This window comes from Haliotis asinina, chromosome 10 (assembly GCF_037392515.1).
Source record: "Haliotis asinina isolate JCU_RB_2024 chromosome 10, JCU_Hal_asi_v2, whole genome shotgun sequence".
NCBI lineage: Eukaryota > Metazoa > Mollusca > Gastropoda > Lepetellida > Haliotidae > Haliotis > Haliotis asinina.
Genome location: NC_090289.1, coordinates 59,087,680 through 59,108,349, shown reverse-complemented (window position 1 = coordinate 59,108,349; position 20,670 = coordinate 59,087,680). Strand labels below are relative to the sequence as shown.

Here is a 20,670-nt window from a genome sequence, read left to right as displayed (position 1 = left end):
ATCTACATCACTCAATATCAGCTGCATAAGTGTATATCACCTACATAACTCTGCATCACCTACACAACTCTGTATCATCTACACAACTCTGAATCACCTACACAACTCTGTATCACCTACACAACGTTATATCAGCTGCATAAGTGTATATCATCTACACAACGTTATATCAGCTACATAAGTGTATATCACCTACCCGACGTTATATCAGCTGCATAAGTGTATATCACCTACCCAACGTTATATCAGCTGCATAAGTGTATATCACCTACACAACGTTATATCAGCTACATAACGTTATATCACCTAGATAACGATGCATTGCCTCCATACTTCTATCACCTACAATAACTCTGCATCACCTACACAACGTTATACCACCTACCTAACTCTATATCACATACCTAACTCTATATCACCTACATAACATTATATCACCTTCATAAGTCTATATCACTACATAATTTTATGTCGCCTACATAACTCTATATCACCTACTGTTAAATACTTTGATAATTCAGGATGAGTTTTAAGGCTCAGTTGGGCCACTACCTCTGGTATCCTACAGATGATACAACCTTACTAAGTTGTACACCCGATGGTCTTCAACGTTTATTGAATGTTATATTTAATTATGCTAACATCAACATAACGCTATATCACCTACATAACTGTATACCACGTTCATAAGGCTATATTTCCTACATAAATGTATTTCACCTGCATAAGCTCCCACGCAATACTCATCTACCACAACATGACAAGCACAGACAATGTCTCAATGACGACTGCTGTCAACATATATCGAAACGAACTCCTGAAAACGCTGTTTGGTATCTGAGAGAAACTATAGATAACTTCGTAAAGATTCCTTTAAGTCCTTAATGTCACTGCTGGCTTGTACTACATGATCGTAATTGGAAATGTTTGAAAAAAACGAGCATGTTGAGACGAAAAACACCCCTGTAATTTCGCAAAGATTTATTTCCTAAGTTGAAAATAAAATGTGTGAAAACGAAAACGAAATATCGGGAGTATTTGCAAATGCAAGCACCAGGTATTTATACAACATGAGAGACAAAGTGATTACGTTAAAGACTGGTCAGTCCTTGTTACACCACATGTATCCAAGTCGACACAGTCATAATGTCAGCCTTTGATTTTGCTGGCACGTCCCCTGGTGCTCCAGGGCATAGTTCTGTCAGACTGACCCTTTCTAATGTCAGTTTGTCAGATCAGATGAGCTGGTATATTAGTGAACAATGATTAAGTGAAATACAAATGAGGTAACTTTGGATCTATGCAATACACCACGGAGGTTGTTTCGGCAGACCCTCCTCAATCCACTACACCACATAGGTTGCCTCTGCAGAGACCCTCTTCAATCCACTATACCACGGAGGATGCTACTGCAGAGACCCTCCTCAATCCACTACACCACAGAGGTTGCCTCTACACAGACCCTCCTCAATCCACTACACCACGGAGGATGCCTCTGCACAGACCCTCCTCAATCCACTGCACCTCGGAGGTTGTCTCTGCAGAGACCCTACACAATCCACTACACCACGAAGGTTGCCTCTGCAGAGAACCTCCTCAATCCACTACACCACGGGGCATGCCTCTGCAGAGAACCTCATCAATCCACTACACCACGGATGTTGCCTCTATACAGACCCTATATCCACTACAGTACTGAGGTTGTCTCTGCACAAATGCTGCGTACGTTACACCACGGAGGTTTTGTTCTGCACGGATGCTGTATCTATTACACCACCGAGGTTGTCTCTGTATATACCCTAAGCTCACGACGCCACCGAGGTTGTCTCTGTATATACCCTAAGCCCACGACGCCACCGAGGTTGTCTCTGTACAGCTGCTGTATCCACTACACCACCTAAGTGGGCTTCGAACACACACACCCTACCAACCACGCGAAGAAGACGCTGTATCTGAGTGTATTGAATGACCGCGCCATGAAAATGCTTGAGTCAAAGTGGGATCTGACACATTTCCCAGAGGCTATGGGCAAGAAAGAGCGCCTGTTTAGAAATATCGCGTTCTCCAAGCATTCTACTAAACCATCGTAACTGCTATGCAAATCCAGATCGATTCAAATAAGACACCATGCACATCGTTGGTTGTGTGCAAATCTGAATTAGGCTTTAGTTGAGGTATTACGATGGGTGTTCACACACGTCTTAATATTGTGCGTTCATGTTTGTATTAATCCCATCTACGCTATGTCTAAACATTGTGCTGACAATGTGCATTCATGCATGTATTTATTCCATCTAGTTCATGTTTCTTCTGCTGAACAATTTGCTTTCCTGTTTATATTTGTCCCTTCTAGTGTACGTCTGTTTTGCTGGGCGCGCATTGTGAATCATTCAGTGCCTCAGTAAAGCATTAAAATGGCCTATCCACGATGGTGATAAATATGTTCGATGATGAGATCCAGTAGATCTAAATTGTTCTGTGTTACTTCCATTGTTAACACTGACTGACACCTGTAATTTCCTCAACCCTTCAAAGATACAAAAACCTGATGAACCACATCATTAATTTCAACTTCAGTGCATAGTGATCCGTGTATCATGAGACATTTCCCTGATCTTCAAAACCAAAATCATTTCAAGATCCACGTGTAATGCAAATATTTTATCAGTATGTCATTAGACCTTGTTTAATTGTTGCCAGCATTACAGATAATAGTTTTGGCTAGGATGCATTTTTAAATGATCTGGACACACATGATGAAGTGACAACCCCATCAGTAAACACAAACAAAGCAGTATAGTATTGCACGTATATCCATGGAAGATCGTTCATTTCATTGTTTGTCCAGAAAACCCATAATGGAGGTCCAAGCGTATATGCACGTAACATGGTCCACACTCGAACCATCAAGTTTCAATCAAGTAGGAATATTTTCCACGTGAAAGGTATTCCTGTCAGAAATGATTTGTGGCATATTTTCAACCGTTGTCAATAAGTGAGCCTCATGTGTATCGCAGGAAACAACGTTATTGATCAAGCTTAGATAAAGTTCTCGAACAAGCAATGTCGAGATAGTGTCAAAGCAATCCTCTGATGCCTTTGCCGAATGAAGTATTGCAATACGATCGCTCCGCCACCATTAGCATCTGATAACCAGTTTATCACCGACATTATGCTGCATATAACAATTAATGTTACACTGGAAACGTGTCAGTGCATAGATTTATGTATACAAATGATTCACATTTGCTCAGTGTAATATTGGCAGATAGCACGTGCTAAAGTACAAGGTATATTTCGTACTGTCACTTGATATGCGATACTGCTGGAATACCGGGAATTGATGTTCCAAGTTTGGACATTACTCTTTGACTGTACTTAATATTTGTTTGAAATTACTTGGAAATGTCAAGCCAAATGTCTGATACTGATACTAATATGTAGACAGTTATTACGGTCTTCATGAATGGGCGTCTGACAGGGACAGGTAAACCCATCCATCGTTAGACGCATTGTGCTAGCCGCTCTACGGTTCACGTTTCCGACGATGTCTGATGTTCTGTTGACATTAAGACAAACACATGACAACTCCTGCCACCGACATGTCGGACTTGACAAGCAAGCATTCATACAATTACCGCTGGGTAGACTTGGGTAGAGATTACCCAGTAAAATTCTGTATTCGTTGTTATTTCAGATCTATAACGTCCGTTGTATTGGCCCTCAATACAGTTGTGTACACTGGTCTATATATTCTGGACATTTTCTTATCATGTGCTACTTGGTGCTACTTGCTGAATGTGATGCCGTTCAAGGCGGCTGGGTATCTGGTAAGATTGAGATATGTCTAAGGTCACTGTTGCATGACAGCAACATATATCGAGTGAATTCACAGTAAGATTTACCATCACAGATTCAAACTGATCAACGTTATCGCGGCCTTTTACGATTAGTTAATGTGCACGTTGCAATAACGATCACTCTCCTGTAGTATGTACAAGAAACATTTATTGATTACTGATCCGCCTAAAAGGTCGGTGATAAACACAACCTTACGCTAATGAAGTTGAGTTAGATTGCTGGTCACTACGTCAAACACAGGTGTAGTAGCTTATCTGCCCTACTGGAATAGAACATATTCCATCCGTCATACAACTACACTTTGTATTTGTTGGTATATTTGTCGTCTCTTTGAAAATAATCCTAGATTCACAAAGAGAAGTTTGCCAAACCTGAGCAATATCAGAGAAGATGATACAAAGACTTCATAACTGTGAAGATTCACACATCCAGCAATATCAGAGAAGATGATACAAAGACTTCAAAACTGTGAAGATTCACACATCCAGCAATATCAGAGAAGATGATACAAAGACTTCAAAACTGTGAAGATTCACACATCCAGCAATATCAGAGAAGATGATACAAAGACTTCAAAACTGTGAAGATTCACACATCCAGCAATATCAGAGAAGATGATACAAAGACTTCAAAACTGTGAAGATTCACACATCCAGCAACATCAGAGAAGACGATACAAAGACTTCAAAACTGTGAAGATTCACACATCCAGCAATACCAGAGAAGATGATACAAAGACTTCAAAACTGTGAAGATTCACACATCCAGCAATATCAGAGGTGATGATACAAAGACTTCAAAACTGTGAAGATTCACACATCCAGCAATATCAGAGAAGATGATACAAAGACTTCAAAACTGTGAAGATTCACACATCCAGCAATATCAGAGAAGATGATACAAAGACTTCAAAACTGTGAAGATTCACACATCCAGCAATATCAGAGAAGATGATACAAAGACTTCATAACTGTGAAGATTCACACATCCAGCAATATCAGAGAAGATGATACAAAGACTTCAAAACTGTGAAGATTCACACATCCAGCAATATCAGAGAAGATGATACAAAGACTTCAAAACTGTGAAGATTCACACATCCAGCAATATCAGAGAAGATGATACAAAGACTTCAAAACTGTGAAGATTCACACATCCAGCAATATCAGAGAAGATGATACGAGGACTTCAAAATGGTGAAGATTCACACATCCATATCTAGTATTGCGTGCTCGGAATTCAAACAAAACATACATCTAGTTTGCGAATGTGACAGCGACCACTGCAAAGGGCGTAACCAGCACCTGCGTGTCTACAGCATTCAGTTGGAGAGTGCAGCTGGTGTAAAATAAAATATCAGTTATATAATGATAATCAATGTTTATAGTGGGCCAAACTGGCGAGTGCAGCTGGTGTAAAATAAAACATCAGTTATATTATGGTAATCAGTGTTTATACTGGGCCAAACTGGGCGTTCAGTGGGACATGAAATAGGATATCCAGAAAACTATGTTTACCGGGCGAAGCTGAGGACAAATACGACTATACATGGCCATTAGGTCGCTCAGCCAGGTATGACGACGGATGAAATGAAATGCATGTGGTTATCTCTGAGAGATTATGGGGTGTTTTTGGAAGTGTTGACTATGCCTGATCTATTGATAAATATCGTACGTGTGTTCTTTCATAAGTTTATGTCGAGATATGTAAAAGAGCATGGGTATCATAGACTTTAGATCACCCATCGTAGATAATGTTTCAAAATATGTAGTGTTACTTTTGAAATTGAGGTGATAAAAGGTATAATAAATATTCTCAGAACCAGCAAAATATAACAATGAGAAGTCTGAAATTTTCATTTACTTTATATTGAGCAAACAAAGGCAAGAATACAAAGATTCACAAGAGAGGTTTCATGTACAATGCAGCTGAGTCAACTCTAAAGTAATGGCTGAGAAATATAATATCAACGCACCAAAGTCTTCGTTTGAGAACGAGAAACAGTTATACTGAATGTAACACAGCAAACGGTCAGGCAGAGGTTATGTAGGTCAAGCGTTGCCGGAGGCAGGCAGAGTTATGTACTCCAGCTAATCTCTGTATGGTCAACACAATAACCAGGCGTTATATATAAAGTCACTAATTCGTGAACTTTCGAGCACTTTGCGACCTTCTCCATCAACGTAGACGTTATTCGATCAGCCTCCCGGAAGTTAAAAGTTAATCAAAACACATAGTCAAAGGGAGGTAACTCTAAAGCGCTACCGTAAAGCCTGCTGTTACTGTACGAAAAGCACTGAATATTTATGATACGAAATGTGAGCCGTATTAACTATCACTCAAAACACTAAACGTTGTGACCCAATAATATTTATCACTTAATCAATAATACAATTTACAGAAAATACACTCTCGTAACAATAGGTGGCATGACCGCCCGAAGATCGACAGGACTGTATAATGATAGTAGGCATAAACTCTGAGGTCTTGGTCGGGAATGGAAAACCTGAGAGCAGCGGGAACAGAGCTTGTAAAACTGAGGGCTTAGATGGGGAGTGGTTTGCAGCTAGATCAGACCCTAGACAGTTTGGAAACTTATTAAACTTAATAGAATGTCCAGTCGCATTTCCCAACTAATAACTTGTAAACAGTGGCATGATCACTTCCAAACAGTACTCACTGCGGACAACATAAGTCAACTCCAACACAGTCTACAGGTTACTGACACTCAATCCTCTACAGGTACACTCAACCAGCCCATAACACAAGAGGAAGTTATGTCTCGCATTAAACTGTTCGCAAACAACAAGTCACCCATGCAGACATGGTGTGATGAAAATAATGTGCTAGGTGACTTTCAAGCTGGTTTTAGACCTGGCTATTCTACAGTAGACCATAGGATGTAGGTGGCAGAGGGATGTTTATTTCACGCAATGTAGATGGCTTGTAGGGCTTAATGTTTACAGATGATGTTTCTGCTCTGGCAGATGACTGTAATCTACAACTACTTTGCAATAATACAGGTATGTGTGTAAATTTGAAGAAAACTAAGGTTGTTGTATTTAGACAGGGTGTCCGCTTAGGTCTTATGAGAAATGGTACTAAAAGGAGATCCTCTTGAAGTAGCTCTAACAGTTACTCCGAAACTTGCCCGGAGTTAGGCGCAAACAGTGCTAGCATCTCAGGCAAACAAGACAATACTAGCAATTAATGGTAGAATTACATGGGCTAGTAAGGTTAAACATTTGCTATTTCACTTTGGTTTTGGTTACGCCTGGTTAGGCCACAGTGGTGGAGATTCAAAAACTTTCATATCTATGTTCAAACAGCGGTTATGTGATAATGTACAGCTGGCATGGTACTCGTCTCTGGAGTCTACACCTAAATGTTATCTCTACAAATCGTACAAATCTTTGTTGGATGTTGAAAAGTACTTATGTTGTGATTTACCTCTTCATGTCAGAACTGTTATTTCCAGATTTAGATGTTCAAACATTAAAACTGCCATAGAGACGGGAAGATACACTAATACTGATAGACGTCTAAGGCTGTGTAGCTAACGCTAAACGTATAATGTAAATGCCACTGAGGATGAATATCATATTTTGCTGGAATGCGCACTATATGCGCACTATATGCAGATATTGGAAAGAAATACCTTAGTAATACTCTAAAGAAACCACACAACCTTATGTCTGTTGTTAACATTTTAAAAGATTCCAACACAAACACTCTTTATGATGTTGGACATTTCTTTCATCATGCTGAGAAGAGGATCAATTTAAAATATACTCAGTGACTTAAATTGAATTATGTTTGGATTTGGGCCAGGGCCTCTATACTGAGGTCTGTCTATCTGTCTGTCTGTCTGTTTTACCCACTTATGAACCGTCATGAATGTAAAACACATATATGTGTCATGTTAAATTTGTGCAAATCTTTCGCGTACATGTCCTGAGCAGAACAACTTTAATGGAATAGCTTTCAAATGATGAAACAGCCGGTTGTAATTGGGATGCAACTGGTAGCAAACACCTTGATTTGCATGTGTTTTGCACGTGCTCTACATGCGCAACCCGTGTCATGCACTTGCGCTTTCGAGACCAGGTTCAAAACCAGTCATCACCACTTTGTGATACTTCATGGTCAACGATAGCAAGACAAAATTGTATTACTCATAAATAATGGTCATTTCAAAACTAAGATTATGAACCTGATGTGAGGTTTCGAAACATGTACTTGAAAACATGGGTTCAGAAATGATCAGTGCAGTCAAGGCAGAGGTTGACCTGATTCTGGAAGGAACCTACTTTGCTGTAGATAACATCGGAGACGGGTCTATAAAAAATTGTTGTGACATGCCTTTTGTTTCCCTAGTTTAATCCCCTGAAAGGATATTATCTTATCTCAGCTGATATCCCCCAGCCCCCATCATGCGACACCTGTCCTAGTTTACTTTTGAGACGACCCCTCCTCTTTTCAGTGATAGTGACACGCCATGGTATCTACATCCTTAATAGTTTCAGTATTTTAGTTATTATGTTTTTAAGTCCCCTGTCGTTTATAATTTCAAAATGAGCTTTTTTCAAGGCGTCCTTTGTAATTCAATATCATCGCATACAAATTTGCAAAAATGCCATGGTCTGTTCGATATAAGTCGCTTGTTACAGTAAAGGCATTTTCCTACGTTTCGTATCTCGCTACCACTGAGGTTGTAGTTACTAGTAGGTCGAACTTTGTTTAACAGATATTTCTCACTTTCACATATTATATAGACAAATTTTACACATGAAAAGTGGATTTTTTTTCAATTTCTGACAGCTGTTCAGATACGAATCATCAGTATGTTTGTAGTATGAGTCGACTAAGGGGATCCGGTGGCAAGGTAACTGCTTTGTGCGTGTTCATCATGTCCTACCTGCACGGGCAGATAGATACACAGGGGGCCAACCATGTGGCCTGCACAGGCAGATAGATACACAGGAGGTCAACCATGTGACCTGCACAGGCAGATAGATACACAGGAGGCCAACCATGTGACCTGCACGGGCAGATAGATACACAGGAGGCCAACCATGTGACCTGCACAGGCAGATAGATACACAGGTGGCCAACCATGTGACCTGCACAGGCAGATAGATGCACAGGTGGTCAACCATGTGACCTGCACAGGCAGATAGATATACAGATGGCCATCCATGTGACCTGCACAGGCAGAAAGATGCACAGGTGGTCAACCATGTGACCTGCACAGGCAGATAGATACACAGGTGGTCAACCATGTGACCTGCACAGGCAGATAGATACACAGGAGGCCAACCATGTGACCTGCACGGGCAGATAGATACACAGGTGGCCAACCATGTGACCTGCACAGGCAGATAGATGCACAGGTGGTCAACCATGTGACCTGCACAGGCAGATAGATACACAGATGGCCATCCATGTGACCTGCACAGGCAGAAAGATGCACAGGTGGTCAACCATGTGACCTGCACAGGCAGATAGATACACAGGTGGTCAACCATGTGACCTGCACAGGCAGATAGATGCACAGGGGGCCAACCATGTGACCTGCACAGGCAGATAGATACACAGGTGGTCAACCATGTGACCTGCACAGGCAGATAGATACACAGGAGGCCAACCGTGTCATCATCCACAGACTGCTGTGATGCAGGTGGAATATCGCTGATTATGCCTCAAACAACACACAATCACACGTAGACGGGATATTAGTTTTTTACAGCATCTGGGCGGCAAATACAAATTATAACCCAGTTTTAGGGCCCAGTTTGCTTTTTGTCAATTATCATGAAGACTTCCTGCTGTTGGTGTGCCTCCAGAGATCCCTTCTCGGGACTCTACCTGTGTCAAAACGTTGAAAGAACTTTGTGACCCTGACCTGGACTCGGGATCCGATTTTGTTGATTACGGTGGGGGATGATACACTCCAATAGGTGATGCAGCTCATGTGCTGAGTGAAGCAGTTTTCGGTTTACCCAAGGCCTTTCGATGAAACAATTCTTTAATCTGGAAAATATATTGGAGACACCTACTAAGTTTACCTGACGACAGAATATACGACGTTTCATGACACAGATTCTGAGTTGTTGTCTACAGGTTGATTATCTAAAGAACCAGACAGGCAGACTGAACGTACCTGTCCTGTCCTGTCCTGATGGGTTTGCGCTGATTGACTTCAGTATGATATGTTTCCTCACTGCTTGGTGATAATGAGCAATAAGGTTTGTTCGCCGGGTTTACGTTTACAATGCCATGTAGCATGACAAAGTCAGTTCTTGAGATAATGTAACATGATTCTACTGAACTGTCTGATATTTGTGTTGCACGTATTGGGTTATTGCACTCAACAGTCCACCTCTTGATCCGTGACGCCTGGCCATACGACATCTTATCAGAGATATCTCCGACATCTGAGAATCCCGTTCAGATGTACCCAGTTACAAATGACAAACATTTAACAGTATTCTCGTATAAACTTGAAATGCTTTAATGTTGAAATGTTTACCTACATCTAGCGTACTTGGGGTCTAACCCGAAGCTGGTTATTACGTGCCATTTGCGTGGTTAAAATATGGTATTAACAAACTAGATGTGATGGCATTACGTTTACTTTACCGAAACGATACACCATCCATTTCGGTTCGTTTGTACCAACTTATACAATTACATATAGCTTCAGTAGCGTGCCCCTGGTACATTTTACTGGAACCAGCAAGACCGCACATATCGATGTCATCCGCTGATAATTGCGACCACCCATATTCCCAATCTAGGTTTCATCGACTACGTCCACAGGTGCCAACGTAGTATAATTTCAGTTATATTGAAAATGTCAGGACGTAAAGTGTGCCTTTGGATTGTGCCCTTTGTCACGACTGTGGTCATCTACTTCAGCCGTCACTGGAGTACGATGGGTACGTTAACACATATGAATTCTTTAATAATATTTGTGGAAGTTTATGTCACTAAAAACTGGGAAAACCCAGAGGTTTTGCTTTCTTTTGGCCTCGTAACTTAACAGTGCAAGCAGTGCGTGTTTATTAAATGCACCTTCAATGTGTGTGTACTGAGTGTCGTGAATATCAGGAGGGGCATGTATGAGGAAAGGCTTTCGAATGATCGTTTTGCTTAACATTTTTTTATTTAACAGTGAACATTTGAAGGGGAATAGAATATTTCGTGCTCATAAAAGAGTGAAACTGCAATACCATATCAGTGTTTTGTGTATGAACAGCACGTGTTGTTGAGTAGCCGACATTGATTAAACATACTAACGTGGAGACATTTCACTGACATCATCATTAGTCCTGACATGAATGGTCATTTGGACTGACATCGGCTACCTTTTGTGTTGTGGCCACCTTGCCACATGCCCAGGTCATATATATCGTATTAGGGGATGAATAGGGTTGAAAACTGTTCATTCCGTGCTAGAGTTTGTCAGAGAGAAACACGTTTTCACTATGCTTTTTTTCCAAGATTCCGGAGAACTTCTACCCCCACCGGTACCTGGTGTTACCGCAGAGGAAAGAGGACAACATCCAGGTAGGAGCATGTAACTTATGGCAACCTGTCTGTCTCACCTAAAGACGCAACATGTGATTTGTGTAATTTTATCAACATGTGTAATTACCCGGTGTATTGTCATGTGTAATATTTTTACATAGGATGTATAGCTGTGTCATATATTATAAGTGTTGACTTATGAACATCAATCTGTATGCACGCATCTACATATGGAGCAGGGAGTTGCCTGTTGGATTTCTTGTCTAACTATATCATACCATCGCTTTAGAGTAAGGGTGAAATGTGACAACAAACTAAAGTTCAGGTATTTTGTTGGTAAGTGGGTTTACTGAGCGGGAAATATAGAACGCCTAAGACACTGTAATCCGCAATAAACTAAAGGACCTGTTCTAACCGGGGACCCATGGCGGCACTAGCAATAGACATTAAGGTCTGTTCTAATCACCCGCCCTAGCAGCAGACATAAGATCTGCGGTTGTATGTGAACCTCTGCATAGAGCTCAAGTCACAAATCAGTTCGAGTTAAGCAACGCTGAACTCGGCAAGTTCTTGGACAGGTGGCCGGTGGCAGCTTGACTCCGGCGAGTTTCCATGACATCAGTTCTGTCCCGCCACCGAAGCACACGTGTAGTATTCTAAAATATTGTTGTATGTCTTATATCATCTGAGGTCAACTGATGTGTAGACGTAACTTGTGAGCTTGCGTTTACGTCAGATTAAAGCGGGTGACTACTCGCATGTCGTTGTATGTGTGTCCGATGTAGATACTACAATGGCGACGAGGATGGGATGTGTCGTAATGCCTCAAGAGAAGGTGATACACATGCGACATGAACTATGTTAGTGATACGAACTCTCACTAATTGGTGGAACTTTCGAACAGAACTTTGAGTGAGAACTTTTGCACTCATGAAGATGCCATTTATTCTCGTACATCACATGTTTCTCACCCGTCAGTGTCACGATTCACGGCATGTCGCAAGTTTGGTCTACAGTCGTCTACACCATCTCAAAAGCAATGTGAATATTTCTCATCATGAACTGGGTATTGAGAACATTCTCCATATTTTGGTTAGTCGAACTTGCCTTGACATTCATAAATTTTGACTTTTCCAAACTGTGTAAACAGTGTGTAGCAATATGGTTGAAAATGAACATGTGGCAGCACCGGTGAGTGTGCAATTACTTGATGAAGATTATATTCCTAGTTTTGCAGATCTATCTGAACCATTACGTCTTCTCGCGAGAACTGGCGTGAAATGGAGATGGAATGATGTTTGTCAGTCAGCATTTGTATCTTTGAAGAAGGCTATTAGTAAAGCCACATGTTTAGCTTTCTATGATGTTGATGCTCCAACTATTATGGTTTGTGATGCTAGTTAAGTTGGTTTGGTTTCAGTTTTACTTCAAGAGCAAGATGATGGTAGTTTTCAACCTATCGCATTTGCTACTCGTTCCTTGACAGAAACAGCGTAGGTATTCACAATTAGAGCGAGAAGCATTAGGATGTATCTGGTCTTTGGAACATTTTCACAAGTATCGTTGGTCAAGGAAGTTTATTTTTACAATAGTCCGTTCATGCAAGAGAAAACAGTTCAGTTACCCCAGAGAATTTACAGATTTGCATGGAAGTACATGGATATGATTCCCAAATTAGACATATTGCTGGCAAATCTAATATTGCAGATTTCTTCTCAAGACAATCTTTATCATCCAAGAAATGTGATAATGTGGCTGACTATTATATCAGATCTGTGGCTGGCACATGTGTACTAGATATTGATTCAATTACAGTAGATGAAATCAAAAACTGTTCATCCAAATTGTGAGAGTTTGAAGTGCTGAAAAGACGGATGAGTGATGTGCCGGTGGAGTATCTGAAGTTCAAGAACGAACTCTCAACACATGACTCAATTCTTTTGAGAGGAGAGAAAATAGTGATTCCTCGATCACTGAGGTCTAGAGTTTTGAGTATGGCTCATGAGACACATCAAGGGATAGAGCGCACTAAACAATTCCTTCGTACACGATTCTTTTGGCCAAAGATGGATTGTGATGTGGAACAACTTGTTAACAAGTGTGCAACCTGTGCTCTGAATCAGTCTTTAAGAAATGACACTCCATTCCAACCTGTACATCCAGCACCAAGACATTGGTCCTATTGATTCAGCCTACGTGTTAACGTTGGTAGACCACTTTTCTTCGCATTCATTTCCAGTGGTGATTAAAGACATTGCATCAAGTGCTCTCAATGAAGGTTTGGAAAGAATATTTTCCGAACATGGTTTCCTAGGGAGTATAGTTTCTAATAATGGTCACCAAGTTGTGAGTGTACAGTTTGTCAAATACTTGAGGATGGCAGGGATAAAACATATCCGTTCCTGGCCATATTTCCTAAGAGAAATGGATAGATCAAACGCTTAAATCATAGATTCTTGAAGAAAGCATTCCGTTCTGCATCAACTGATGGGAATAACTGGAAACGATAGTTGCCCAGAATTCTACAAATGTATAGAGCTACTCAACATTGAGCTACTGGTGAACCTCCTGTTATTGCTTCATAGAAACATTAAAACTAAGTATCCAATGCTGTACTCCTCAAAACCTTATCCATTATTATCAAGAATACTCTGTTATGCAGTGACGATGAAGACATATGCAGATGTGAAGAACAGTGTGAAACACCATATGTTTAGTGTTGGTGATCTGGTGTACATTGCTAATTTCGCGCGTGATAAGTTAACTCCCAAACCTGTAAAATATGTGATCATCAACAAGGATAATTCTAGGTTGTGAACTGTGATACAGGTGTTATCTGTGTAAGAAATGCTCAATTTTAGAGATGTTCTATGTAAGGATCCAGTGAACTTGTTCAGATTCCTGAAGATATGATTCCGAGAAACTTGGTATTAGACAGAACTGAGTCACCAGTGCAAGCAACTTCAGTGCCAGAGAACTTTACTGGATAAGTTGTGTACTGATCTACCTGTAGATCTGAGTACTAATGTGACTGAAACTGAAGAAGAAAATGAACTGAGTGGATCTGCTACACTGTCAGCAGATACTGCCTTTTTCAGAAGATCTCAAAGGACACGTGGTGCTCCTGCATATTTGGAAGACTATGTAAAGAAATGACTATTTGAATGTTTTATATTATGTCATTATGAGATTGTGTATTTATGAAAGTGAAACATGTTTGATGGTATATTTATTTGTTGTAACATATTTATTGCATGTTTGACTAGTGGTAGATTTAAACATTTACAAACATTATATTTGAAAATAATGGCTGTTTTCAGTACTAACTGTGGGAGGATTGTAGTATTCTGACATGCAGCTGTATGTCTTATAGCATCTGATGTCACGTGATGTGTAGATGTAACTTGTGGCTTGCGTATTACGTCAGAATGGAGAGGGTGATTGGAACTACTCGCGTGTCGTCGGGTGTGCCCCTGTGCAGACATCGATACCACGCAGATACTACAACACGTAATACGCGCGATCTCAGCTTAGCGAAGTTAGTTTCTTCAAAACTGCCTCTGTTCACCCAGCAGAAAATAGGTACCCGGTGGAATAATTCATGTGAGCAATAACCTTCTTGCGCCTCACAGACAGCTTGGGCTATTCGGGGTAATAACCCTGCTTTGATTGTAAACACTATGGTCATTCACCTAGTCAGGGGAGTTTAGGGCATCATAAATGCACTTAATTATTCTAACCCGAGATCACGGGTCGGGACCAGCGATAGCATTCAATGGTTACTAAGTATATCTTTATGTCATGCCATCTTGGATGAATATTGCTGTACACACTGTGTGAAACAGGCCATCGTTGTGTTTAGATGTTTCTGCGTCAACATCCACAGCTACGAAGGTTGTTCTCCTGGCCTACATGAGGAGTGGGTCAAGCCTCACGGGTGATGTCGTACAACAGAGCCCGGATGTATTCTACATGTTTGAACCGTTATTCTCTATGGAGAAACAGTTATCTCACTATTTTGACATCAACAACAAAAGGTGAGTGGCATTTTGGTGGTCACTTCATTTGATATAATGAGCTACAAGTGTCAATAGTACGGTATGCCATGAGGTGCACGTGTCAAACGTATACCATGAGCTATATAATGTGTCAAAAGTGTGGTATATCACGAGCTATAAATACAAATCGTGGGAATTTCCACAAGCTATGTATTTTAAGAGTGGCGTAAATCGTGAACTACATATGTCAGTTGTGGGGTTTACAAAGATATGTACGTCTATCGTAGGGTATACCATGATCTACATGTACATATGCCCATAGTGGCTTATATCTGGACAGACCTGTCGTTTGTGTTTCCTGCAAGATGTCGACTCTCTAATAGACATCCGTTAGCACCTACAATTTGTCACTGTATCATCGTGTTCCAGACTGGGGTTTGTTACAGTGCGAGATCTCTGAACTCAGCTGACGTCAAATAAGACCTCACCGCTGGTGTTCGTGCTGGACAAAGTGCGTGCGTGCGTGCGTGCGTGCGAGAGTGCACCGTATTCTACAATATTCCACAATATTACGGAATCGAGTTCTTTGTTTTTGACATGTCCAATGAAAGCTCACGAATGCGGTTAATCTGTGACAACGTGTTTCACGTCCGCTGATTGGTTTCACTCCGTGATTTCTGGTTTCACATCATGGTTTCTGGTTTCATTTCATGATTTCTGGTTTCACCCAATGATTTCTTGTTTCAGATTCAACTCTAAAAAAGTTGAGAGACACCAACATATTCTGGAATCGTTACTGACGTGTAACCTGTCCTCCCTGGACTATATGACCCTCACGCAACATCACTTGGTCAATAGTCTCAGTACCACCGACTATTTCAACTGCACCAGGAATGTGAAATCTATATCTGATTTACACGAATGCCTCGGACCAGTCCGGTCAACGTGTGCCACGTCAAGGGTAGTATTCGCCAAGGTCATCCGCACAAACATGATCGCCATGTATCACCTCCTGTCCACATATCCTGAGTTCAAGGTCATTCATCTTCTACGGGACCCCCGAGGCCTCTTGGCTTCACAAAATAAAGTCGGGCATCTACCTGATGGAATTACTGCTTCTGCAGAGGCAACATGTGGCAAGATGTATTCCGATGTTGAAAGGTCTATCGGTTATAAGAAGAGATTCCCTGGCCGCGTATTAACTGTGCGTTACGAGGACATTGCACTCGACCCACTTCATATATACAAACAAGTCTACGATTTCCTGGGAATAGATCTTACAAAAAATATTCAAAACTACATCTTAGATATGACGTCAAACAGTGTTACAAATTGTGGAGCAAGGTGTATCCGAAAAAACTCTAGTTTTACTGTGTTCAAATGGAGAAGGTACCTATCGTATTTCACAATGTCGAAAATTGATCGCAGCTGCTCAAAACTGTACCGGAAGGTTGGATACCTACCACACGTAAAATCTTCCAATTCATTTGGAGCAACCCTTGCTGACATGCCAGAGGCCCTAAGTGAGGTATAAAACTATAATCTTTTCGATTCAATATAAGTGTGAACTTAAAACATCCCCATGCTTTTGCATGGAGCAAGTCAAAACAAATTTGCATGTTTACTGACATTTTTCGGTAATTAGTGATGGGATTTATTGCAAGAAGCGTCAAATAATAATATTTGGGTGGCTTGTGGATGTTATTGACAACACAGTGTACTACAAATAAACTCAGTTTCCTTTGGTGATGTTCTGTTTATCTGTTTGCTTGTGTACTTACTTCATACTTGTGCAATCCTTTATAATTGTAACATTAAATTGTTTGGTTGTAATTTTGAAGTTAGCGCAAGACAAAACCTATCAACACTTCAAAGTTGATCTCCAAACGCCATAGCCAGGATTTAGTTTATTTAGTAAACACTCAGTGAACATTCACCATGTCAGTTTCTGCATTGAAGTATTTTGGTGCTAAAACAAATTATGTACCTGAATTGACTGACATGGCCGGACACGTTGAGCCAAATCCCATTACAATCAGATAGTTTGCTTCGTGACGATACCCGTAGACATGAAGACCTCAAGATACTTTTGTTAGGGTCAACGCCATCTAAGTTTCAGATCAGTGTCATGGCTTCTAAATTCTCAGGAGTAATCGAAGCACACACATGCATGAGTGTGTGTATGTGTATACTCTTCGAAGAATGAAACTAGACATGCTGTTTCGGTGTTTACGTACTTAGTGCATATATCCAGAAAATGTTTGGTAAAACCACAGACGGCACAGATCGTACGAGCTTGGCAATGCTGACCCATAGAAGAAAGGAGATGCCGAATGCTGTCTTGAGGAATGCTTTGAATCTCTGTGAAGTTCGGTTCAGCGTGCAATTCTTGTAATGTGTGAGGTGACGGATTATGTTTGCACAAGCGTGTATCAAAAGTATCCCACAGATGTTCAATGGGGAACAAATCGGGTGATCGGGAAAGCCAAGAGCCAAGAAAACACCTGAACATTGTTTTGCTGGAGGAAGTCCTGTCAAACACGGGCAAAGCCAGGTCGAGGTCGCGAAAAGTCTGGCTTCTCACAACCTATACGCACCGTCTGGTCAGACATTCGGCGCAGTCCAGGGATTTAAATTGTTGTGGATGATGTGGCCGTGGTGTTTGAACGAAGATGTCTCAACCGGATGTAGCGGTCCTGGGTGGAGATGGTAACTCTAGGTCGACCTGACCTGGATCTGTCTTTAACAGTCACAGTATTGCTGTATCGGGTCCACAGGTTGGAGATGGTCTGTGTGGACACGGTGAAGTGCCTTACCACGTCATACTCCGATGCTCACCCTTGTAAACGGTCAAGACAACAGGGGCACTCATATCAAGACAACAGGGGTACTCATATCAAGACAACAGGGGCACACATATCAAGACAACAGGGACACTCATATCAAGACACAAGAACAGACATATCAAGACAACAAGGGCACTCATATCAAGACAACAGGGTCACACATATCCATGCAACATGGGGCACTCATATCAAGACAACAGGGGCACACATATCAAGACAACAGGGGCACACATATCCATGCAACATGGGGCAGTCATATCAAGACGGCAGGGACACACGTATCAAGACAAAAGGGACACTCATATCAAAAGAACAAGGGCACTCATATCAAGGCAACATGGGGCACTCATATCAAGACAACAGGGTCACACATATCAAGACAACAGGGGCACACATATCAAGGCAACAGGGGCACTCATATCAAGGCAACAGGGGCACACATATCAAGACAACAGGGGCACACATATCCATGCAACATGAGGCACTCATATCAAGACAACAAGGGCACTCATATCAAGACAACAGGGTCACACATATCCATGCAACATGGGGCACTCATATCAAGACAACAGGGGCACACATATCAAGACAACAGGGGCACACATATCCATGCAACATGGGGCAGTCATATCAAGACGGCAGGGACACACGTATCAAGACAAAAGGGACACTCATATCAAAAGAACAAGGGCACTCATATCAAGGCAACATGGGGCACTCATATCAAGACAACAGGGTCACACATATCAAGACAACAGGGGCACACATATCAAGGCAACAGGGGCACTCATATCAAGGCAACAGGGGCACACATATCAAGACAACAGGGGCACACATATCCATGCAACATGAGGCACCTATATCAAGACAACAGGGGCACACATATCAAGACAACAGTGCACATATATCAAGACAACAAAGGCAAACATACATGTATAAAACAAGTGATCAGTTGGTGCGGATCTTACCTGGAGCATCAGTATCGTTTCCTAAACGATCTTGTCAGTGTTTCATATAAGTTGTTCATTAGCTAATCCTGATTATTTGTATCGTTTCCTAAACGATCTTGTCAGTGTTTCATATAACTTGTTCATTAGCTAATCCTGATTATTTGTACAGATTAATGCCGTATTTAAACTATTAGTGGTACTTGCAAATGCTGCATGCTTACATATTTAGATAAAATTAATAAACAACCGTGCATATTTATTAAAGCATATTTTTGTACCACTATCCCACTAAACGCACACATTGTTGCCCGACAACAGGAGGTCGAGGCCAACTCTGTGTTCCCATTGCCAGCAAAGTTCGTTGCGCACTGAGGGAAAACGTGACGTGTGACAAACTGCGTTTATAACAGATACATCACGATTACCCTATTAGGATGCGCTGTAGCTGGTCACAGACTACACTATAGTGCCTTATAGCTTTGAGTAAAATACATACCTCCTGTTGTTTTACACTTAGAATTAAATAGTCATAAATCCCTGGGCTCTGAGTTAGCTGCAGTCTCTGCTATGAGATTATACTGAACGTGACCTGTTAGTTGTGAACCCAGACAACAATATCAACAACAATACTTAAAACAGGCATTCCATTTCTGCAATTTTCAGTTTAAATTGTGCCAAGTAAAATAATATCGTCAGCAAATCATTGTCAAGACCTCTCTCTTTCAGCACTGTTTCAGCACTTCCATCGGCTGTCAGAAGTCGCTCTTCCGTTTAACTAGCACGTCATTCGATCTACACCACCCCCATCCCCAACCCAAGACCCCCACTCACTGTACCATCCTCTAACGTAACTCTGCGTCTGTTTCTCTACATACACCGACTTTACCTTTTCCCTTCCAAACATTACGAACATCACACATTAGACATAGACACGCTGCAAGCACAGACACAACGCAAATTGATGGCGAGACACGGAACAACAGCTGCTCTGTGCTGTTACGCAAGTGGCAATAGGATAGACTGGGATACCTCAGTTTCATCAACAAGCAGCACGTAGTATGCTTCACAGAGTGACGAGCAAAGATTTATCAGTTCGTGCCATCGTCGCATATCAATATGGAACAAACTGACAGTCCACACAACCGTGTGTTCAGCGTTAGGATTAGGCTGATACAGATCTCTTTTCTTGCGGATCCTCATCATTTAAGCAAAGATATCGCGAATGAGGACTTTCGCAGTGTCAGTATTTATATAGTTTGCATTGCCTTAAGCAGAAACACACCAGTTGGGTTTAGTTTCAGAAACAATATTGCCAGTGGCCGTTAATGTACTCTTGAATAAAAACAAATAGTCTAAAGTGCATTTGCCCCAAGTCTCATCCCTCATCGTCCATATTGTTAGAGTGATCTGACAAACAGAATCCATCCCCGTGCCAGTCGGGGTAATTTCCTCTTCGGAAGTATCCCATTTACAACCACTGGT

General features: G+C 41.3%; 1 protein-coding gene across 1 annotated transcript in view; it reads left to right on the top strand.

Annotated features, from left to right (window-relative positions):
* The window catches only part of LOC137298808 (carbohydrate sulfotransferase 3-like), a 49,369-nt gene extending 32,443 nt beyond the window's left edge, over positions 1-16,926 (top strand). The window contains exons 2-4 of the mRNA XM_067831082.1: positions 11,368-11,443; positions 15,281-15,431; positions 16,140-16,926. Of these exons, the coding sequence (XP_067687183.1) occupies positions 11,368-11,443; positions 15,281-15,431; positions 16,140-16,926 (1,014 nt within the window). The remainder of the gene's footprint in view (positions 1-11,367; positions 11,444-15,280; positions 15,432-16,139) is intronic.
* The last annotated feature ends 3,744 nt before the right edge of the window (positions 16,927-20,670 follow it).